The 23,755-nt window shown below is 40.3% G+C and overlaps 1 protein-coding gene across 1 annotated transcript in view; it reads left to right on the plus strand.

The window, feature by feature from the left end:
- LOC148542657 (uncharacterized) overlaps positions 1-23,755 on the plus strand; it is a 182,273-nt gene that overhangs the window by 133,025 nt on the left and 25,493 nt on the right. Inside the window, 15 exon segments of the mRNA XM_088467577.1 lie at positions 3,023-3,156; positions 3,242-3,406; positions 3,574-3,720; positions 3,823-3,950; positions 4,069-4,151; positions 5,921-6,100; positions 8,988-9,125; positions 9,314-9,325; positions 9,975-10,094; positions 15,125-15,330; positions 15,863-15,941; positions 16,262-16,435; positions 16,547-16,648; positions 18,068-18,304; positions 19,407-19,547. Of these exon segments, the coding sequence (XP_088323703.1) occupies positions 3,023-3,156; positions 3,242-3,406; positions 3,574-3,720; positions 3,823-3,950; positions 4,069-4,151; positions 5,921-6,100; positions 8,988-9,125; positions 9,314-9,325; positions 9,975-10,094; positions 15,125-15,330; positions 15,863-15,941; positions 16,262-16,435; positions 16,547-16,648; positions 18,068-18,304; positions 19,407-19,547 (2,046 nt within the window).

Here is a 23,755-nt window from a genome sequence, read left to right on the forward strand (position 1 = left end):
ACTGCTGGTATACATACATCAATTCACAGCACAAATCCAGCAGTATCTGATAATCTCACCATCAGTATCACTCCAGTACCTGTCACAGACACCAGTAATGTCACTGCTGGTATAAATACATCAATTCACAGCACAAATCCAGCAGTATCTGATAATCTCACCATCAGTATCACTCCAGCACCTGTCACAGACACCAGTAATGTCACTGCTGGTATAAATACATCAATTCACAGCACAAATCCAGCAGTATCTGATAATCTCACCATCAGTATCACTCCAGCACCTGTCACAGACACCAGTAATGTCACTGCTGGTATACATACATCAATTCACAGCACAAATCCAGCAGTATCTGATAATCTCACCACAAGTATCACTCCAGTACCTGTCACAGACACCAGTAATGTCACTGCTGGTATAAATACATCAATTCACAGCACAAATCCAGCAGTATCTGATAATCTTACCATCAGTATCACTCCAGCACCTGTCACAGACACCAGTAATGTCACTGCTGGTATACATACATCCATTCACAGCACAAATCCAGCAGTATCTGATAATCTCACCATCAGTATCACTCCAGTACCTGTCACAGACACCAGTAATGTCACTGCTGGTATAAACACATCAATTCACAGCACAAATCCAGCAGTATCTGATAATCTCACCACAAGTATCACTCCAGTACCTGTCACAGACACCAGTAATGTCACTGCTGGTATAAATACATCAATTCACAGCACAAATCCAGCAGTATCTGATAATCTCACCATCAGTATCACTCCAGTACCTGTCACAGACACCAGTAATGTCACTGCTGGTATAAATACATCAATTCACAGCACAAATCCAGCAGTATCTGGTAATCTCACCACAAGTATCACTCCAGTACCTGTCACAGACACCAGTAATGTCACTGCTGGTATAAATACATCAATTCACAGCACAAATCCAGCAGTATCTGGTAATCTCACCACAAGTATCACTCCAGTACCTGTCACAGACACCAGTAATGTCACTGCTGGTATAAATACATCAATTCACAGCACAAATCCAGCAGTATCTGATAATCTCACCACAAGTATCACTCCAGTACCTGTCACAGACACCAGTAATGTCACTGCTGGTATAAATACATCAATTCACAGCACAAATCCAGCAGTATCTGGTAATCTCACCATAATTACCACGCCAGTACCTGTCACAGACACCAGTAATGTCACTGCTGGTATAAATACATCAATTCACAGCACAAATCCAGCAGTATCTGGTAATCTCACCATAAGTACCACTCCAGTACCTGTCACAGACACCAGTAATGTCACTGCTGGTATACATACATCAATTCACAGCACAAATCCAGCAGTATCTGATAATCTCACCATCAGTATCACTCCAGTACCTGTCACAGACACCAGTAATGTCACTGCTGGTATAAATACATCAATTCACAGCACAAATCCAGCAGTATCTGGTAATCTCACCACAAGTATCACTCCAGTACCTGTCACAGACACCAGTAATGTCACTGCTGGTGTAAATACATCAATTCACAGCACAAATCCAGCAGTATCTGGTAATCTGACCTCCAATACCACTCCAGTACCTGTCACAGACACCAGTAATGTCACTGCTGGTATAAATACATCAATTCACAGCACAAATCCAGCAGTATCTGGTAATCTCACCATAAGTACCACTCCAGTACCTGTCACAGACACCAGTAATGTCACTGCTGGTATAAATACATCAATTCACAGCACAAATCCAGCAGTATCTGGTAATCTCACCACAAGTATCACTCCAGTACCTGTCACAGACACCAGTAATGTCACTGCTGGTGTAAATACATCAATTCACAGCACAAATCCAGCAGTATCTGGTAATCTGACCTCCAATACCACTCCAGTACCTGTCACAGACACCAGTAATGTCACTGCTGGTATAAATACATCAATTCACAGCACAAATCCAGCAGTATCTGGTAATCTCACCATAAGTACCACTCCAGTACCTGTCACAGACACCAGTAATGTCACTGCTGGTATACATACATCCATTCACAGCACAAATCCGGCAGTATCTGATAATCTGACCTCCAATACCACTTCTGTCACAAACACCAGCAGTATATTATCTACTTTAAATACAATCTCTTCTAGCATAAGTCCGGAATCTGATAACCAATCCTTAATTACCACTCCAAGTCATATGACAAATGTCGGAATTGTCACTTCTAGTATGATGTCAACAATTCAGAGCCCAAGTCCAACAACATCAAAAACCCAGACCACAATCACCAGTCCAGGGCCTGTGGCAAACACCAGTGCTTTCACCACTGCCATTTATTCAACAGTATCAAGCACAAGTCAGAGCGTATACATAAACCAAGTTACTAACCTCTCTATGACTTCTGCTATGCCTGCCACAAGCACAACTGTAATTTCACCACTAACATCAGCAACTATATCATTAAATACAACATCATCTTCTGCAACATCAGTGTCTGCATCAACTACAACCTCAACGGATACACCTTCAGCAACAAAATTGACAGCGATATCATTAAATACATCTTCAACAGCTGCAACATCAACAACCATATCCACTACAACCTCAACAACTTCAACTTCAGCAACCACATTGTCCAGCACAGGTGGAAGTGTGAATACAGGTAAGCACAGTGTAGTAGGAAACATACATACAATGGAGAGATTGTGTATTTTTAAGTAGTAACATATTTCTTCTGTTTACCATAAAACTAAAATCCTACAGAAAACATTCTTAAAAGGCTTTTATAAAAGATTAGTTAAAAAGTAATCTAGAACTACATTATTTACTATTATAAGAGTCAGAATTGTTCTGAGCTTTTCCCTTACCTCATATCACATATAGAGAAAATGTACATGTCACTATTAATATAGTTTTGAAATGTGATTATATAATTTTTGCATATTTATTGCATGAATACATTCCCCTGCACTCGTATAATTTCAGCTATAATTTCTTCTCCCTATAGCTGTTCAACTATTTGACTATGGACTAGATAATAGTGATACACCCTATGTCCGAAGAACAACAGATTTTACCTCTCCATTGTTCCAGCCAGTGATGGGATTTCCCTTTGGAAACCAGATAATGAACTATGTATATGTGAGTACTGATATCTGAGATCTAGATTTATACTTGTGTCTATGACCATGGAAAAAATAATTTGAATTGTGTGTTTTCTTTCTAGTACACAGACAATGGACAAATCGTCTTCCCAAAATCCAGAAATAGCATCTTCTCTTACACTAATCCACCACCCAATGGGTTCAGTGCAAATTATAATGTGGCCTCAATCGCTGTGTTTTGGAGTGATGCGGATTGCTCCAAGAATATGGGTACTACATACTACCAGGTACTTTTACTCCAGTAATTTATTGGAAATGGTGCACATCAAAGACTGATATGTCTACATGGTACATACATGCATTTTTCTATGTCAGAAACTACACGTATTGAATGCAGAATGCATTACATAAATAACGCTTTATTACTAATATACTGCTAATTAATACCTATCAGATATACAACCAGAGAAACAATGCTGTCATAAAAAGAGTTGAGGACATGATCAGGAAGTACATGAATCCTTCATACACTGCTCAGTGGACATTGAAGATCACCTGGGAGAAAGTTCCTGCATATCCAGCAAAGGACAATGATAACCAGGTCAGTAGGTCAGATATATGTAACTAATTCCCAAAACATAAGTAAGTCAAACATTCAGATATGATGTGATGATTTGATCATATATACTCTGTACTTCTATAGACCAACACATACCAGGCTGTGCTGACCACTGATGGATTTGTCTCATATGTTCTGATGCTGTATAAAGATGGCGGCATGAACTGGGCTGTAACTGAACGTTTCCCCAAACCACTGATTGGTTACTGCAGGTAAAATTGTACTGTTGTATATATACACTTTACAATGTTATATATACTAGATCTCTTGGAGAGTTAGGCACTTCAATATCTGATTGATTATCTAATTGTGTTTCTTTTCTGTGTTTAGTGGAGACAGTGGCCTGTTCTACAAAAATGATGTTACATCTGTGAACATATACCGGCCAAACAGCTATATAGGCAGCAATTCAGGTATGCAAACATTTATACTGCAGAAATTCTTCAGCTACTGTAGAACTAGTACATTGTGCATACTTTAATAACTATAGGCAACTATAAACTACTCATTCCATTACTTTCCACTTTTCCTTTTCTCCTCCTAAAATACCTCTTGATGAGCCTTATTTATGCCTCATATTATTAATTAGAGAACATGAAAACCATCTTTATTATATAAATCCCTATAAATTAGAACGGTTTTATTACAGTAAAAAAAATATAGAAAATTGTAAAGAGTTTATAAAAGATTTATTGTAGCTGCCATACTTTGGACTTGTCTTCAGACATTCATTTTATTATTTTCTAAATTATTATTCTGTCTTGTGAACTAGTTTTCTAAATTAAAAATGATTCCAAATAAAAAGTTGCCGGTACTGTGTATCGTTAAATATCATCACAAAATAAGCACTGAATGGGATAATAGATCTTTTATTAAACAATAAAACTTTTTTACACAAATTAGTTTTGTCTTTGCTACTGGAAGCTATCAAAAATCTCTTTTAGGGAGTTATTTACTAAAAAAGTGATACATGACTCAAAGCTTACTCCTCATTGCTGTAATTTGCAGTTATTCTACAACAAGTTTTGAGCTATTTATAATTTTTCTTTAACAGAGACAGCTGTTCCTGTAAGTACAGATGTGTCCTCATATATCTAGCCTCAATACGCCACGCAGAGCGACTTACCTAGGCGTGAGTGATCCGCCAAGTCCCCTGCAGCTCTGCTAGCATCGGGCATCTTTTTTGCCAAAAATGCATCTACGGACGAATGAGCAGACTGTGCTAATTAATTTGATATGCGACATTTGTATATCTGTCTGCACTAGAGTCTGTATGTGAACTACAACGGAACTTGGAACTAAAAAAGCTGCGCCTGCTACATTGTAGCACTTTGTATACAGATTCAAGGACTCAGTCACACACAGATATACAAGTGTTGCATATAAAATTAATCAGCACAGTCTGCACATATTTCCAAATCACATCACTTTACAACTTAAATGCATTTTCTGTAAAAAAAAAGGCCTTCGGCGCTAGCAGAGTTTTACAGGACCCTGTCCATCGAAAGAGGTTTTATGGTATGACTGCAGCAAAGATTTGCAAGGACACATCTGTATATGTCCTTGAGAAGCCCAATCCTGCCCTTTCACTGCTGATAGTAGTGACAAAGGGTCACATTGTTGGTTCTGCCTCAGCAGTGTTACTGTATGACCTTAGGTGGAGATGGAGGGATATACATGGGTCCCATCCCTCTTCTGGTTCTGAGAGCTAACTCCATCTGAAGATCGGATGACTTTAGCTACTGGAGTCTAGCTAATACATTGTACAGGGACTACTGTGTGCCTTGATTTTGAGAGCAATGTAGGAGATATGTACATTAGTTATAGTGGTAAGTTGCCTTGCCCGTGAGAAATTGCATACTAAGGGGATAGCAGATACATTATAGATAATAGTGACATACAAAAAGTTGTGGGAATTAACTTTTCTAAAACTGTGCTTTTAACCAAAACTATTCTGGAATTTAAAAAAAGATAATAATATGAAGTTCATCTTCCTATACAACACATGAAAGTATGTTTTCTTTTTCAGGGGGGGGTAGTTTTATTCTATTACACGATTTAGAACAATTTATCTAGCCTCTTTTTTCCTGTTCTCTCATCCCTCCACTTTAAGTAATTGTACTAGCTTTGCCTCCATACTGTATATTTGTTTTGCATAATTGTTTTTCATCATTACATGCAGATTTGCGAGGACTCTGGATATATTCACTGAATAGCACAACTCTGGATAACAGTCGTATGCAGTGTCTCAACTGGTTTAATGCACAGCCTGCACCCTCATCATGGAATCTCAATTTATTGTCTTGTCCTTGTTTATACAGACAGGGAATCTCTGATTTTCGGTTTAGAGTAACAAAAGCAGGTACTGTACATAATGAATTTCAATTTTCACCATTTTTGATTTGTTCACTTCCATGTTTGCAGGACCATTACTGCCAATGGCTGAACTCATAGCAGTGACTTGGGTGCCCAAAACACCTAATGAATGAATTATATAGTATCACCTAATGATGTAGATGTACTAAACCTTGTAGAGAGATAAACCAATCATGTACCAGCCAATCAGCTCCTAACTGTAATTTTTCAAACTCAGTCTATAAACAGACAGTTAGGAGCTGATTGGTTGGTACTTTATCCAAGGCTTAGTACATCTCCCCCATCGTATCTTATTGTTACTCCACAGCAGTGTTGGACTGGAACACGAAGGGCCTATTAGGGAAATGCAGTGGCAGGGATACTAGTCATTGTGTAGGTGCGCTCATTAACTGAAGGGTTGTGGCCAGTGTCAAAATTGGGCATGAAGGGCCCATTGAGGAAACATTGCTAATGGCAAATGAAATAACATGTGTCATACCAAGTGGTCACAGTCTTGGACAGCAACAGTAGAAACCATGACCAGATGGCAGGAGCTAGCAATTTTGGAAGAAAATATTTATGCTGTGCACAGTACACCAATAATCTATGCTAACAGTATAAGAACGTTGTTACTATTTGTTCCAAGTTGGCACAAAATATTACTGAACCGATTTTCATGAAAAATGCATCATTTTGTAGTCATGTCAATCCGTCAAGTTAAATCTGAGTAATAATAAAAAACAAAATGTATCGACATCATCAGTGCAAGAGATAGTTGTGACACCATGTGAATGGCCAGTAAGGGGGTGGAAGGAGAGGTGACACAGTGACATTGGTCTGAGTGGTAGGTGAAGGCATTGCTGCCACCAGTCTGCATAGCGCTGCTGGCCATGTGGGCCACTCCCACGACAGAACTCCTATGCACAGCAATAAAGCTAGAACACCTCAAATAAAAATAAGTTGGCAGCAGAGATTTCATCATGATCGAAGCTGCAGGCAGCAGCAGTAAAGAATAAGGGTAACCTGCTTTGTTATTCAACTAGACCACCACCAATGTCCCCCTCAATATACAGTACCAGCTTCATTCCCTATTCAATTTATACCAGTGTTGCCATAGCATGCTAGCACCATTACTGCACATACCAGCCTATGCCCAAACAGTACACAAACACCAGTGCACTCACACTTCATCCAGTGCCCCACATACTTCTCATTGTTCTACAAAATCAGCCTGTAAACTATTCTAGTGCAGGAATTATAAATAGATCCCATTGGCAATTACTAGCAGAAGATAATTTAGCAGTATCCAGTATGTGTTTTTACATCAATAACTTACATAGAGGCCAATTTTTCGACTTTTTTCCAAAAAACAATCATAAACTATCTTTTTTTGCTTATTTTTTGTGTGCTCATCAAATGTTCATTGTTATACTGTTAACAAACACATGAGATATTACAAATATCTTCTGCATTACTTAACTATCAGTACCTCATAGTGTGCACACTGCAGTTCCCACGTTGTGATATATTGCCATTTATCTGAATGTGACTTGAACACCATAGATTATGTCATCATTCACTGATGTCAGCAAGCCATTTTACTGAGACTGCAAGATAGAGAGGGATCTTTTCAGGTCACACCTATTTGTCCTACCAACTCCCCCTGTCATACCTCCTCCAATAAAGCTGAGATTCGATTTAGAGCTTGTCAGATATATATGATATCATTCATATATTTTTGCTTATTACTGCTTCACCAATAATGAGTTAATGATTTTTAAAATAAAGTATTGCACATAAAGTATATTTTTAGTCTAAATAAATTGACATAAAAATAAAAAAAATTGTCATTATATTTAATTAGAATCTCTACAACCATTTTCACTTCATGGCACACTGAACAAGGTGCTAAATTTGTCATGGTACACCATTACCTTTTTTAGCAGGGGCCCCAGTTCACCTTATGCCATACTTTAGTGCCCCGAGTTCATGTAATGCCACATTTTAGTGCCCCAGTATACATTAGATCACATTGTAGTACCCCAGTATACATTACACATTGCAATTGTGTCCCCAGTTCACATTATGCAACATTGTAGTGCCCCCATTTCACATTACACCACACAGGGCCCCCAGTTCATATTATGCTGCACATGCTAAACTTCAGATATCTAAATCAGAAAATATATTGAGGAACAAGTGGGAAAAGCAGAGGCAGCCTTTAAATAGAGTTTATAAGTAGTGTGATCACAGTATGAGTTTCCAATGTGAAAAGGATTGATTTGATAAAGATGTTTTAAACTTCAAATAACTAATTCCTGGCAGATACTGAAATGTGAAATAACTGGGAAAAGCAGAAACAGCTTTATCAGGGGATTTTGGCATGTACAGTAGATCTTTTTAGGTGATCAGCCCAACTTGGAGCCCCACCCATACACACACACTGTACAAGTCATAACAATTTTGCGGAGCACTAGGTGAATGCTGGCTTGGGGCATACATCTCACCCACTGACTGCTTATACTGTATATGACATTTGTGTTTTAGCAATCAAGATATTTATTTACTGTATATTGATTATATTTATTTTCACATGTTATATAATCAGTTTGGATCAGTGGCTCAAAATGGACAGTTTCCGCCTTTTTATTGAAATTGAAATACATGAGATAACCAGTTAAAAAGCATATTTGAAAATATTTATTCACACTATCTTCACAATATCAGCTCTTTGCACTGCAGTGTATGGTATTAATGTGTACAATGGACAATTTTGCTAGAACTTCTGCTTCTTAGAAGCAATTTGACCCTCATAAAATGAATTTTTATAGTATATCACTAATGAAAATCAATATTTGCAATCATTTGTGTGTCTTGCTCTTTTTGACTTACAGGTCAGACCAGCAGTATCAAACTGCTCCGCAGCACATCTCCTAATTGGTATAACGCCGGTGTGAGGTGTGTGTATTACCGCAAGAATCAGTACCTAGAAGGTTACCAGGAACGAACATGGAGGTTCTCCTCATCAGGAAGTAGTAAGTAATATTCAATTAATAATCTTAGCACCTTAGAATACAGCACAATTGTTCAACAGCTACTAATACCCCTTTTACACCGGAGCTAAAACCCAGGTTTTTGAAGGGTTAACCCGGGCAGCTCCCTGGTGTAAAAGGGGAGAGAGTTGGATCGCCGGGTCGTGTGACCCGGCAATCCAACCCAGGTAACTAGCAGGGTTTGACATGGGCGTAGCCCGTGAAACCCTGCTGTGAGAACAGCGCACTCCGGGTCACGATGACCTGGAGTGCGCTGCTAGCCGTTGATTGGTCCGGCTTCGGTGGCGCTTGGAGATGATGTCATCTCCAAGCTACCACTTTCACTCCGCAAAAGCCGGGTCTGTGCAGACCCGACTGCGGTGTGAGCGGCGCTGACTCGGGAATATCCCGAGTCGGCGCCAGCAAAATTCTGGGTCTGATCCGGATAGGAACTTTGTTCCAACTCCGGGTCAGACCCGGAATTTAGGTGGAAAAGGGGTATTAGATAGTATCCCCATATTAAGTAACAAGCTACCTTTAGCATGCTGTCATCACGTTTCACAATCTGTTACATGTCATGATCGTTAAATAAGTGACTGAACACTCCTTCCCAATGAATTGCTTTCTTTAAAGATAATATTTTGTTTCTGATCTAATGCCTATAAACTAATAAATATATTTATTACACGTTTATAATAAAAAGCAGCTGCCCTGTTTAATTAACAAAATGTAATCAACCCATGATTAATTTTTTCATAATATGATACTTGACACTGTGAAACAGAAGGGTTAAATTAGTATGCTCACCAAACTGCATTAAGGATGCTGACAGACATTATCTCTTCCTAGACCCAGAGCTTGACGCATATGACTTGTGCTGCAATCAAGTGGAAGATCCCCAGTTTTGCTCAATGTACATGCAGAAGAGACCCTCAATCAACTGCAGAGATTACAGACCCCTGATGCCTGGTAAATGAGTTCTGACTTCATTACTGAACAAGCTAGGGCAGATGTAACATTCATTTATAATGCAGTGTGCTTCATAGCACTTTAATTATAACAATGGGGCTGATGGAATGTAAGTACCAAATAAGCAAATTTTATATTGCTACAACTTAATAGCATTTAAATATGTATTAGATTTTCATAAAAGCTGTATGACACCTTTTAATGAGGAAATAACCAGATGTGAGGGCTTTATAACAAGATTAGTAGTAGTTATATAGACACGTCAGAAATAAGATTACTATTACACAAAAATGTTTTGCATAACTCAATGCATTGCTTGTTTGATATAAATTTCTAATTGCACCAATAGTTTAAACTCCAGCAAAACTAAAAAAAAAAAAACGTATTGTACTGTATTAAGCCTTTTCCCCAACAGCCCTGTGTCATTTCACATTATTACACATAACTTAATTTATGGACATCTATGGTTTGATATCTTTGCATGTGTGGATTGCATGGGTTGTTGCTGATATATGGTAAAAAATTCATTACAATAGCTACATTACAAATTTATTTACTGAGAAAAATGTTGATGTGCTCAATACTTATTTTACCTGCTGTGTGTGTATATATATATATATATATATATATATATATATATATATATATATATAAAGGGCACATACATTAACGCTGCATCTAGATAAACAGATTTCTCCATAGAGATTCCTGAGGGGGGGGGCATGCTGTTTAAGGGGCTACACCTCAAAATTTATAGAAGGCACTGGGCTGAAATTTGTAACGGACAGGTAGAACTGTCGCTTGGTGCTGCATGCCAAATTTCATGGCAAAAACATAAAAAATGAGGATTTGGGAGTAATCTAAAGCTCCAACTGTCACTTTTTTCTGACATTCTCAATTAGGACAACTTTTCGGCATAACTTAGGGTAGGGAGTGAATTTAGACTTGGGGTTTGTTATCTTAGGTAGCTATTGTGCCAGGGTACGTGCTTTTGTGTTTCAGGTAAATTAGAAACTTACAGTTTTTAAACTATTACCTCAAGAATGCGCCATTGAATAGATAGGAAATTTCAACTTGTTGCGCAGGCACAGTAGGAGCCTCCAGCAGGTGTATTCACTGTGGCTTCACTTGGGTGCAGCAAGATGGCTGCCTTTTGCGGGTGGTAGTGGGGGCTGGGTCCAGGGGAAGGAAGCCGGCATTTGCTGTGGCTGGGATGCGAGGGAGAGGGGGTAAAGGATAGCGGGCGTTAGCTGCGGCCGGGGATAGTAGTGGGTGTTAGCGGTGGCATTGCAGCGGCAGTGCAGGTGGTGGTGTAGCAGGTGTCAGGACTTGGGGGAGGTAGCAGCACAAAGATGCAGGCTCGGATCTGGAATATCCATAATACCTGCATCTGTGTTTAAAAAAAACAAGCACAGAAGCAGGAATGGGTCAGTGAAACCCATCTTTGCTTCTGTGTTTAATTAAAAAAAAAAAACCTGTTTAAAAAAAAAAAAATGGCGTGGCCCCCTCCCCAAAAACAACAGCCACCACCGGGCTTTGGAAAGAAAGTACTGGTTGTGCTAAATACAGTGGACAAATGATGTAGGGGTCCCCCTTATGAAGCGCAACCAGCACCAGGCTTTTCAGAACCAGTCCTGTTTGCCAAAATACGGGGGACAAATGATGTAGGGGTCCCCCGTATGCAGTTCTGGAAATACAGGGGGATAAAATGCGTAGGGTTCCCCTGTATTTACCAGAACCAGCACCGGACTCTTTCTAGTGGGGGGAGTGATGCCACAGCCAGGAGAGCCCCCCAGCTGCAGCATCACCTCTGAACACTAGTCAGCCCAAGCCAGGGACCCCTGGGGAGCTGGGGACCCCCCCAATAAAGTTGTCCTCCTCGCCAGGGCACCCCAGGCCATATTTACAGGTGCTCCATTGGACATATTGGCTACAGGGATACATAGGTGAGTATGTGAGATAGTGTGTGCATGTGTGAGTACACATGTGTGTGTGCATGTATGTCTTAATAAAATTTTACTTTTCTACGGTGTGTGTTGTGTGGTTTTTTAATATAGCTTTTGCTGTGAAACTACAGGTACCAGCAGGCTCGTAATGCCCCCCGTAATGCCCCGTAGTTAAACAGCAAAAGACAATATTCAAACTTTACTTGCACGACACTTTACATAATCAACCCGGCACCCACTGCCCAGGAGTGTCGGGGTTGCCCCGGGCTAACAACCTGGGCCTGGGGTGCCGGGGGGGGGTCCCCAGCTCCCCAGGGATCCCTGGCCTGGGCTAACTAGCAGCCAGGGGTGATGCTTCGGCTGGGGGGCCCAGTGAAAGGGCTCCCCTGACTGTGTTGAATCCCCCCCCCACTAGAAAGGGTCAGGAACTGCTTCCCGGAAATACGGGGGGACCCTACGTATTTTTCCCCCCTGTATTTCCAGAACCAGGGCCGGCTCAAAGCCCAGTGCTGGTTTCACTGAATACGGGGGACCCCTAAATCATTTGTCCCCTGTATTTTGGCAACCAGGACTGGTTCTGACTAGCCCGGTGCTGGTTGTGTTTAAGTACAGGGGACCCCTACGTAATTTTTTCGCCCGATGGCAGGCGTCTACATTGTCTCCCATAGTTCTGCCCCTGTTCCCCCATCGACCATACTCTTATCCCATCTGCGCAGCTGTATGTTCTGCTCAGACCTCAGTTGCATAGACTGCATATGTGTATTCCAATGAGCACACAATTCTGTGAATTAGCAGCTCCACCATTTTGTGAGTGACAGCAATCTCACTCTGTGAGAGTGCTGAATCTGCAGTTAACCACATGCTGTCATGGCATACCATATCTGTATTACGCAAGGAACACACCATTAAGGCGTTAGCCTTAATGATCGTAATTTCATTGCTTTTTGGAGTTTGAGTGGCAGAAATTCAATAGGTTTTTTGATTTTTCAGATCATGTCTAAGCAGCCCTAATGGGACATGTGAAACCATAAGGTTTTTTGTGTACGAAAAATATATATATACGTTATATATATATATATATATATATGTATATATATATATTTATATATATATATATATATATATATATATATATATTTTGAGTCTCCATATCCAAAATGCTTGGGACCAGAAGTACTTTGGATATCGGATATTTCCGTATGTGTTTATGTTGTGTGGTTGGTAATTCTATATTCATACACATCAAAAACAGTACTATTTGTGTTAGACGGGATGTACTTATCAGACCAGCCGGTGGCATGCCGCCGGTGTGAATCCCGATGCTGAAAGTCTGACACGGGACTTAAGATAGGCATCGAAATACCAACAACTATCTTAATCCTGAAGCCAGAATCCAGAAGGACGCCACACCGAATGAGTCTGGGGCGCCCTTAGCTATTATTCACAGGGGGGACTGTTAGGTTTAGGCAACGTAGCAGGGTTAGGGTCAGGTTTTTGGTGGGGAGGTTAGGGTTAGGCACCCCTAGGGGGGAGGGTTAGGTGCCACAGGGGGGGTTAATGTTAGGCAACCCTAGGGTGGAGGGTTAGGCACCACTGGGGGGGATAGTGTTAGGGACTAAGGGGGTAAGGTTAAGTTTAGGCACAAAGGGGGGAGACTTAGGTATAGGCACTAATGGGGAGAGTTAGGGTGCAGGTTAGGGAGGGTTAGGGTTAGGCTACAAGAAGGGAGGGTTAGGGGGAGAAGGGTAGATATACTTCCGTGTTATACGTATGTCAGGTGTACAAAGATATTTACTTTTGCCTAATGATAGCATGAAATAAGGCTTGTCAGCTTTAGTATTACTGCTAATTTTACCTTACCTTATTTGTACACAATATAATGGGAATCGGTATTAAATACCGCCGGACGTGAGCCCGGCGGACATAATACCGACGCCGGAAGCTAGAAGATGAAGATCCCGAGAAGGTAAGTTTTTTTCCTATTGCTAATCCATTCCCCCCCGTAACCCTCCCGTAGGGATGCCTAACCCTAACCTCCCCCCTAGTGCCTAACCCTAACCCCCCCTCAGTGCCTAAACCTAACACCCTGTACCCGAAACCTAAACCTAACCCTCCCCCCATAGTTGTCCGCGCCCGGCTCATCTTCATTCAGGTATGCCGGGCGTCAGGCTCCCGGCGTAGGTATAATGTCAGGCGTCATGATTTAGACGCCTGTCATTGGTCCCCTGCCGGGATTTGAGAGTTGGGAAGTCGGTGGTTGGCATTTCGACCACCGGCTTATTGACTGCATCCCCTATAATGATGATGCAATAAAGTGCCATTTACACAAGATATAACAGTATCTATATTGTTACTAATACATCTGAATGTCTAATTTTCTATATAAAATTAAACTAAAGAACAACACCTTGAGTTCCATTGCTTACACTTTTAGAAGTCAAATGACAATCTTCATCTCTGTAACTGTACATGACAAACTAGCAATGCAAACAAAAGGCTATGACTCAATATAGTATACTGTATCTGAGACTCTAATTTACTGAGTACTATACACTGGATAGGTCAATAAGAAGCAGCCAATCAGAAATGGCTAGATAGTGTAACTGTTGTCATCATCATCTTGTATCTTTTCACCAACCGCCTAGTATCTACAAGAGTTAAAAGACATCTATTGCAAACTATAGAGCAGGGGTTCCCAACAACGGTACTCAAGGCACACTAACAGTTCAGATTTTAAGGATAGCCATAGTTGAGCACAGGTGACTTAATTAGTACCTTAGGTATTTTGATTTAACCATCTGTGCTTAAGCATGGATATCACTAAAACCAGATATGTTAGTGTGCCTTGAGGACCGAGGTTAGGAATCACTACTATAGAGAGAAGAATGCAGGTGTTGTATGTTTAGTGCAAAATTAATTTACATATGAGTAGTTGAGATTCTTGAGGTTTAGATTCTTTCCTGGTTGGCTGATACCAATTTGTTTACATTTTAACATTGAAAAATCCAACAATTGATATTATGTATTTCCACTAATTTAGATTTGTATTCTATTAATAAAGGCTTTTTGTGTCTTTATTTACAGGATGGATGTTTGGAGATCCCCACATTACCACCCTAGATGGACTCAGTTACACTTTCAATGGACTTGGAGATTTTATCCTGGTTAATGCTTCTGATGTGAATACATCCTTCATGCTACAGGGACGTACAGTGCAGACCGGTACAGCGATGGCCACTAACTTCCAGGCGTTTGCTGTGCAGTATACCTCACTCACTGCCAGTGTAAAAGTGAGTGTCACTCTGATCACATGGATAATTTAATATGGGATAAAGGAATCAGAGATATGAATTTAAAAGTTTGTGTCATTTACACCTGAATGGTGCACCTGCTGTTTTGTACAGTTGCATTCTCTTTAGTGTAATTGTATATAATTAATCATAAATTTATAAATAATCAGTTTTCCTGTTTCTTTACGCATCCATTGTGCTTTGTGGCTGGACTTTGAACGATTAATTGAAAGGTGATAGAATGGATATCTCATAGACTCCTAGGGGTATATTTACTAAAGTGCAGGTTTTTAGAAGTGGGGTTGTTGCCCATAGCAACCAATCAGATTCTATCTATTATCTTCTAGAGAGTGCTAGATAAATGATAAGTAGAATCTGATTGGTTGCTATCGGCAACAACTCCACTTCTAAAAATCTGCACTTTAGCAAATATACCCCCAGGGTTTTGATTATTATTTGCATGTGATAATACTTCTATCTGGTTACCCCATAAATATTCTAGAGTGTAACTTCTTCTCTGTTCATCTTTTAGGTGGAGTGGTATCTCGGAGAGTACAACAATATAACTGCACTCCTGGATGGTCAGGTGGTGTCATTCAGTCTCTCAGATGGTAGGTGCCTGCAGACTCAATGATGCATTTTCAATTAGAAATGGTCACTATTATAGATGCTCACAAAGTCAAGGGTTGAGAGAACCGTTTCTGATGTATCTGTGTGAAACGCAGCAAAAGTAACAATAGTCATGATTCATCCAACTGTTAGCACTGGGCAATATTCTATACATCATTATTATTTTAGATTGGAAGAAAACATTGTTAGAAATTATATATACCTATTGGTAATCATAAGTAGAATACAAGTGTCACAAGCAATAACATATATGAAAAACTTCCTTTACAAAGAAACTGTTTTGTTCTCTTTTGGTTACTAGACATGGATGCACTGATCAATAACACAAACCCAGCTGTCTTTCTGCTAAATGATGGCTCCATTACTGCAACCTTTGAGGGTCTTCTATCTGTGTCAGTGTCAGCTTACTCTGGAATACTGAGCGCTGTAACCAGTCTTCCCAGTAACTTCCAAAACCAAACCAAAGGCCTGTTGGGTAAGTATTGAAAGCATAGATAAAGGTAATAATTACAAACCCACAATTGTAGTGTTAACAGATTTATTCTATTTTATCATTTACTTACGCAAATGTAACATTTGTATGTAGGTACCTGGAACAAAGACCAGAGCGATGATTTCTTGAGGCCAAATGGCACAACCATGCCCAGCAACAGCTCAGAAGAAAACATATTTTATTACGGAATGCTGTGTAAGTTCTACGTATGTTTTCCGTTAGGTCAATGATTAGAAACACTGACTACATGGCTCAGTAACCAGTGATGTATCTATAATGGGTGCAAGGTGTGTGGTGCACATGGGCCCCTGGGTCCAGGGGTGCCCACACTGCACTCATACAATGAGTATAATTACCTCTCTGGAGTCCAATTCGGCTGGTTCTTATGACTATAATCACTGGGAAAATGGTGCGGGGCCATTTTCCCGATAATTTGTGCATGCACAGTAGTGATGTCCCCAGGAACAAGGCTCTAAAAGAAACTGGATTCATCTGTAGTTATACATTTCATTTTCCATCAAAAACATTTTCACCAATGCTTAGGCATAAACCACTACACACTCTTTATATGTGTGCAGATTTGCTGGAATATGCACCTGCTTGCAGCTGGTCTGTAATATTGAAATCTTTTTAGCATACATATATGAAGAAGGAGAGCTACACCTGCTATATTTTAAAGGGTTTTTATTTTATTACATCTATTAGTAAATGCATATTTTACAATAAAACAATGTTTTAAATTCTAAGTGTGTGAATGACTTAAACCTGGCACATTTACCACTGGAGCAGGTCTGCATTTATCTTGGTGTAGTCAAATGTGGAGATGTAGTTATGCTCACTCTGCAAACAGTTCCTTGTGAAACTCTGAATGGGGGCCACTGAGCCACCTCTCAAGCTATGCACTTGCCGATGCCGGAACCCCGCCGGGTGCCGTCGCTTACAAGGTCGGTACACACTAGACATCGTCTATTGTAAACCTGAAGCTGGAAATAAATTGGACGCATGAGCTCCTAAACTGCATGCACAGAAGAAAAGCATATTTTCACCCATATGTACTGTAGCTGTATACATTTTATCATGTGACCTACCCCTATATGTCATTAGGGTGCATTATCATCTGTCCTGTACTACAGTAGGTGCAAAAGATGTTCCTGGAAACAGTCATATTTCTGTATACATCCACCACTGCATAGCCCATAGGTGTGTCGGAACACCCTCACTGTACTTTGTCTGCGTGATATTATCCTGTTACAACTCCATAGTAAGTGTAGATGCAAATAACATGTATATAACTCCGGAGCATGTTCAGTGCAAATACACCCAAGATAAGCTCCACCAACAAGTGTACATTCAAATCAGCCCTAATAAGTTTTTTCTGAAATATACCCAAAAATATTTGTTGTTTAATATAAAATCTTTCCCACTGGCTATCCTAGGAATGCTCCTGCAGCACAGATGGTCTGTTTACAGTTTATCTTCCACATTCTCATTTACTGTACAGTAAAAATGATGTAAAGGGATTTTTAATATATGTAGATTAAAAACTGTTGTTTTTTTCTTATAATCCCAAATCCTCAGTGATCACATTTGTTCTGTTTTTGCTCTACTACACAGGGGAGGCAAAGGATTTGAACCTATTTACCAATATTCAAGCAAATGGGAAAAGCATGTTCACACCAGTTTTCTTAAGTGATTTGTCTAAACAAGATCCATCCAGATACACACAGCTGCAGACCTTGTGTGGCAACAATACACAATGTATCTTTGATGCTATGAGCACCAACAATACTGACCTGGGTTTAGCAACATTGAAAGTAGCAGACAATTTACAGGAAACAAATACTACGCTGAGTAAGTATCATTATCTGCGACTGCCAAATCATCTACAATTCTGTGCTATGGGCCTGATTCAGGACGGATCGCAACAGCAACAGCATACGCAGATGGCCGATTGTTACGTACTGTGCATGCATATGCATCGTGAATGCCCCACTGCGATCGGGACCCATTGCAGAGTGACAGGATGTACCGTTTGGGGGTGGTGACAGGGGCTTGGTCGGAGAAACGCAGGCGTGCCAGTGCGTATGAATGCCGTTGCAGCGGTGCGCATAATTTAGCCACTACGATAACATATGCAGCTAACTGCTCACAGGAAAGTTAGCAATTTATAAGTAAGGTCTGACCAGCTGTGAATGTGCTATCGGCTCCGATGTACTTCGATGTTACCAATGTTTTGGCTGGATTGCAAGGTATTATGGATGTGTGAGAGGGGAAGTGGGCGTCTGCATGTTGTCAGTGAGATTGCACATATTAGTATACTTTCACAGCAGAACTGCATGTGCAATTGCAGGCGTGACGGCATCAGCGATCCGTCCTGAATCAGGCCCTATATAGGAAATGACTGTCTAACATTTATGGTCAGTTTTAGTTCAGCATTTAGTGACAAAGGCTATACAGTACAATCCTATTTTAAATGGTCCATCACCTGGGTACATTTCTATATAAAGCACAGTCAAAGAATGTTTTATTTATGATATGATATTATAATTATGATAAATTCTACTCTTTATTCCCATATAGATGCATGCTGATGTTTCCATTTTATCTACTATTAAAACAGATCTAAATAAAGAAACATTGCCATCTACTATAATATAAAGATTTATTGTTGAATGTTGTATATTTATTTATTCATAGTTTTATTTATTCTTAACATGGAAATTTTAAATCCACCTCTCAATGACTTCAAATATTTAGATATATTATTCCAAGGATTTGTGTTATAATATGCACTATTTACACTGCGTATCAAGCTTAACTTTGCTTAGCATGCAGGTTACAATTGAGATGACGTATAAATATTATATCAACAACTTGACATATTTAGTATTACATGGGCTGCACATTTGTGTTTCTTTAAGTTAGTGTAACATGTTTCCTGTCTGTGTTTCAGATGCTGTCCCTCCTTCTATTGCTGGTAATACAACCATTCAAGCTTTCATAATGAGCAGTGTTACAGTACAATACACTGCCAATGGGACAGGAGTCATTTTTACTGCTGACCCTGGTACAAATTCACATATCAATGTAACTGGTGAGTGATTCTGCTTATTTCATTCAACTTTTTTTATATCATCTCTAGCTGTCCTAAATGCATTTCCAAAACCAAAAAATAGATAATGTGCAGCATTTATGTTCTTTTTTTGCAACTTTATTGTTCACAATATAAAATAACAGAATTTGCCTTTTTTATTTTATTTCTACTGGCCCCCTTGCAAATGTAACAACATGCTTTGCTTTGTTTTGGGACTTGTATTTTGTAGTTTTCAATAAATCCTTAATGTTCAAGGGAGAATTGTTTATTTATTGTTCCGCTGGGTACAACTCAGCTCTTTTATGTGCATTGGATACAGTTATATGTAGCGTTGTGTTGTATTCAAGGACAAAACTAACACCTAGTGGTAAATTTATTAAAAATCGAGTCTGGGAGAGTTTGCTTTTTTTTCAACTTGATTAGCTCCTGAGACTCGCAAATTTACAAAGAAGTGAGTTTAGCTGAGATGGCCGATGGTGAAGCAGACCGAGATTTCTCTCCCAAGTGGCCGATGGTGAAGCAGAACGAGATATCTCTCCCAAGTGGCCGATGGTGAAGCAGAACGAGATTTCTCTCCCGAGTAGCAGGTTTTGCAGGAGATTTATCCCCCGAATAGTAGGTTTTGCAGGAGTAGCAGGTTTTGCAGGAGATGACTCACCCGAGATTGGAGTGTCTCTGCAAAACTCTCCCAAGCAAGCAGCCTGCACATATCAGTGAGATATGTGTAAGCTGCTTGTGTTCTAGCCTGTAAAAAAACGGGTTAAAAAAGTAAAAAAATAAATTACATAGGGCCCCCCTAAAGCCTAACCAGCCCCGGACTTGCCAGCCTGTCCTGGTTTCTAAAATGACAGGGAACAAAATGTGTAGGGTTCCACCGTAATTTAGAAACCAACACCAGGCTGCAGGACCAGTCCTGGTTTTAAATATATAGGGGGAAAAAAATTCATGAGGTTTCACCTGATTGTCGTAAATGAAAAACTCTTTCATGTAGCGTTGTATGCATTTGTGCCTTCAATGTTAGCAGGAAGAGATGCAAACATGAAAAGTGCATTTACATGCATATGTTCTGTTATCCACATCAAAAGTATCCGCTAGCAATTAACCTCCTGAAGAGTGTAGCATACTGGACTGCTTTAGTCCAAGTTTAATTAACATGTCCCTACTGTACATTGCCTATGGTTGTCCACTTTGTTCTGTATCTCCAAGTGTAAGCGATTGTAAATGTAGATGCTACCAAATATGCATGTGCATACAAGGGGAAAGTGTGCAGTATGTGAATGAATATTTTATGTACAAAAATGGACATATGTCCAAGTCTACATTTCCCCCTCTATTGGAAACAACCACTATTGGGGTCTCAGAACTGTGGTACATGGACACTTAGGGCCATATTCAATTAGCGGCGAAAAGCCGTTTTCAGCTATAAAGTTTTGCGAGTGACGTCATTTCGCTATGTGAAAAGTTTCCTCCATATTCAATTCTGGAGACTTTTCGCCAGTGCGGAAACTCAATGCAATGGAACCGTCGAAAAAATTTGCTTATGAATAGGTGTCTAAAAAAAGTGCAGAATTGGGGTTTTGGGGTGCAAACTTCGGAAAATCCCCCTGCACCCTTGGGACAGTCCTCCAAAGGTAAACGGCATAAAAAAATGTAAAAATACTTTTTATCACCCCAAAAAGTACTTTTATTTTGGGGGCGAAAAGTCGAAAGTCGGGGGAAAAAGTTAAAAACTAACGAAATAGACTCCATGGTGTTCCCCAAGTATGTCCCAGGTGTTTTTAAGTTTGCAGGTGCTTGCAACAGGTGGATTTTCTTCATTTTTTAAAACTTCACTTTAGCAACTTTAAAATATGGCAGCACCCATTTTCATGTAACCCAAATTTGCTGGGACTACTTATTTTCTGCTAAAAAAACCTCCTAAATGCTATTCTTCACCACTTATGCAAAGACGCTAATTATCAGCTATTGAGAGCATTTAAGTACCCCAAATACCTTCAGCAGGGCTATTCGGGGGTATCTATAGTGTTTGCCAATGTCAGTGCATCTTTTGGGGGATGTCAGGCTGATTTCCCCAAATCTGACAGCACTTTTCGCCTGTTTGCATTTCGCCGGTTCCCGTTTTCGACGATTTCTAATTGAATACTGGGATAAGTGGGGACGCGCGCAATATTTTTCATATGCAGAACCAGTGATGTTGGTGATAAATCCGGCATGCGAAAAGTAGGGATTTTTGCACTATGTACGTCATGAACAGTAATGTATGCGCCTATGCATCATTCTGACATTGACAAATTCTGAGGTCTGGATGGGCTAGGTAGGGTGTTACAATTGTAAACACATGCAAAGTAGGGAAAAGAGGCTTATATATGCCTGGGAAAGAAAATGTTTATGCCTTAGAAAATGTTTATGAATGATTGTGCTTTCGCTGTTGCTCTGGAATAAGCTGCGTTTTTGCGAACATGTTTAAGCAAAAAGTTTTTATTTTGTTTTTTTTAAAACACAAGTTGGAGAGTTGTTTCTGCTGTATTACAGAGGTTTTTGTAGTTTTTATTGATGCCTGATAGCTAATGCATTTGTTGTGCATCTATAATCGGTGAACACACACAGACCCGTGGTGTGCTTGCACCTGGGTCATCTTTTCTGTGATATATTCAGAAAGGTGACCCAGGTGATAGTAAATACTTTGGCACTCTGGACATGCGGCATTTTCATGTGCCATATCATATGGAAGATGCCGCTGTCTACAAAAAGTGTTTGCGGGGAGCACAAAGGGAAAGGTGGCACTGCACGTCCTCCCCCCCAGCTTTGATATGTTTCTGCATAAACCAGGTGCATATGCTAAAGTTGCATACAAGAACACATTGCGAGCATTGCATATGGGTGGCAATATTCTGTTTTGTGTGCAACCAATTTTGCATCAGCTCTATAACCCCCAAAACAATAGCACAGTGTCACCTAGTTTCCCAGCTTTAAAAAAGGTTTAGCCTCACTGATTTAGCCTAATGTATTATCAAGGGGTCTCTGACATCCAGGACCATTATACTATTCCCAACAAATAAATGGAAATGAAAATGTGTTTTTTTTATAAAAAAAACACGTTCTAATCAATGATGATTCTATGTGAAAGGATAAGATAAACAACAATTAAAAGAAATGTGGAAAAAGAGCAGAAAGAATATAAAAAAAACTATTTTTTAAGCATTTTTTTTTGTACTGTGCAGGATACACTTGTTTTATTTTCTTTACCATTATACAGGTACTTGATAGGTGGGTATACTGGCCAGTTGCAGGGATCCCAATAGCTATATCTGTTTCTTAATTCAAAATTTACCAAGCGGCGTGTTCTAAACCTCAGCTGTTTGGTGGGAGTTTCTAAATGACACCAAAACTGCTGCTTAGTAATTTTATCCCAGCTCTGTTCTATTCTGTTTTAAAATGTGTTTTGACAGCAGTTTTGCAGCGGTTTTGGCCTTAGTAAATATGTGGATAGTCACCAAACCACCTGGGTTTAGAACCCGCCACTTAGTAAATTTTGTCTTCTATTATCCGAATCCAAGCTAAGAACCTGATTCAGAGATGGACGCAGTAGCACAGCCACTGTGTCTTTGTATGCAGCTGCTATTCTAAAATATGCAAAAGCCGCAGGAGGCGTCTTAAGTAAAAAGACGCCCACGGCAGCCATCGAGACTAGAAGTGTCTCCCTACAGCTCTAGTGTGGTTTTAAGAAAAAAGTTACTTTCCAAGCCAGTGTGGAGGACAATTTAAGCAAGAAATTGTTCACAATAGTCTCTGCCGCCTCCTGCATGCCTGGCGACCGAGATTACGGGTAGAAAAGCGGGGTTTACCCTCCCGCCACTTGCGACCTGTTCCCCACCCTGAAGCTGGGGCCTCAAGTTACATACAGGCCCCCGGCGGCGGTGCCTTCCGGCGACAAGATCGGCGATCACCCACCTGCTGTGATGCTGTTCCCTCCTCTACTCTCCCACGCCTCACCCGCGACCTCTGCTGAGCTGTCCCCGGAGAAAGAGAGGGACATATTCTGCGCTGACTGGTGGCGGCGCGGGGACCTGCCGCCCGGGAACACAGACGCCGGGGGTAAGAGAAGCCTGCTCCCCCAGGGGGACCTGCTGGGACTTCCCCTTCACTCACCTTCACCCAGTTTCCCTCCATCTAAGGCTGGGTGGTGTGTGGCTGCCGGAGCTCTGTGT

This window comes from Taudactylus pleione, unplaced genomic scaffold, assembly GCF_031769625.1.
Source record: "Taudactylus pleione unplaced genomic scaffold, aTauple2 ptg000010l, whole genome shotgun sequence".
Lineage (NCBI taxonomy): Eukaryota > Metazoa > Chordata > Amphibia > Anura > Myobatrachidae > Taudactylus > Taudactylus pleione.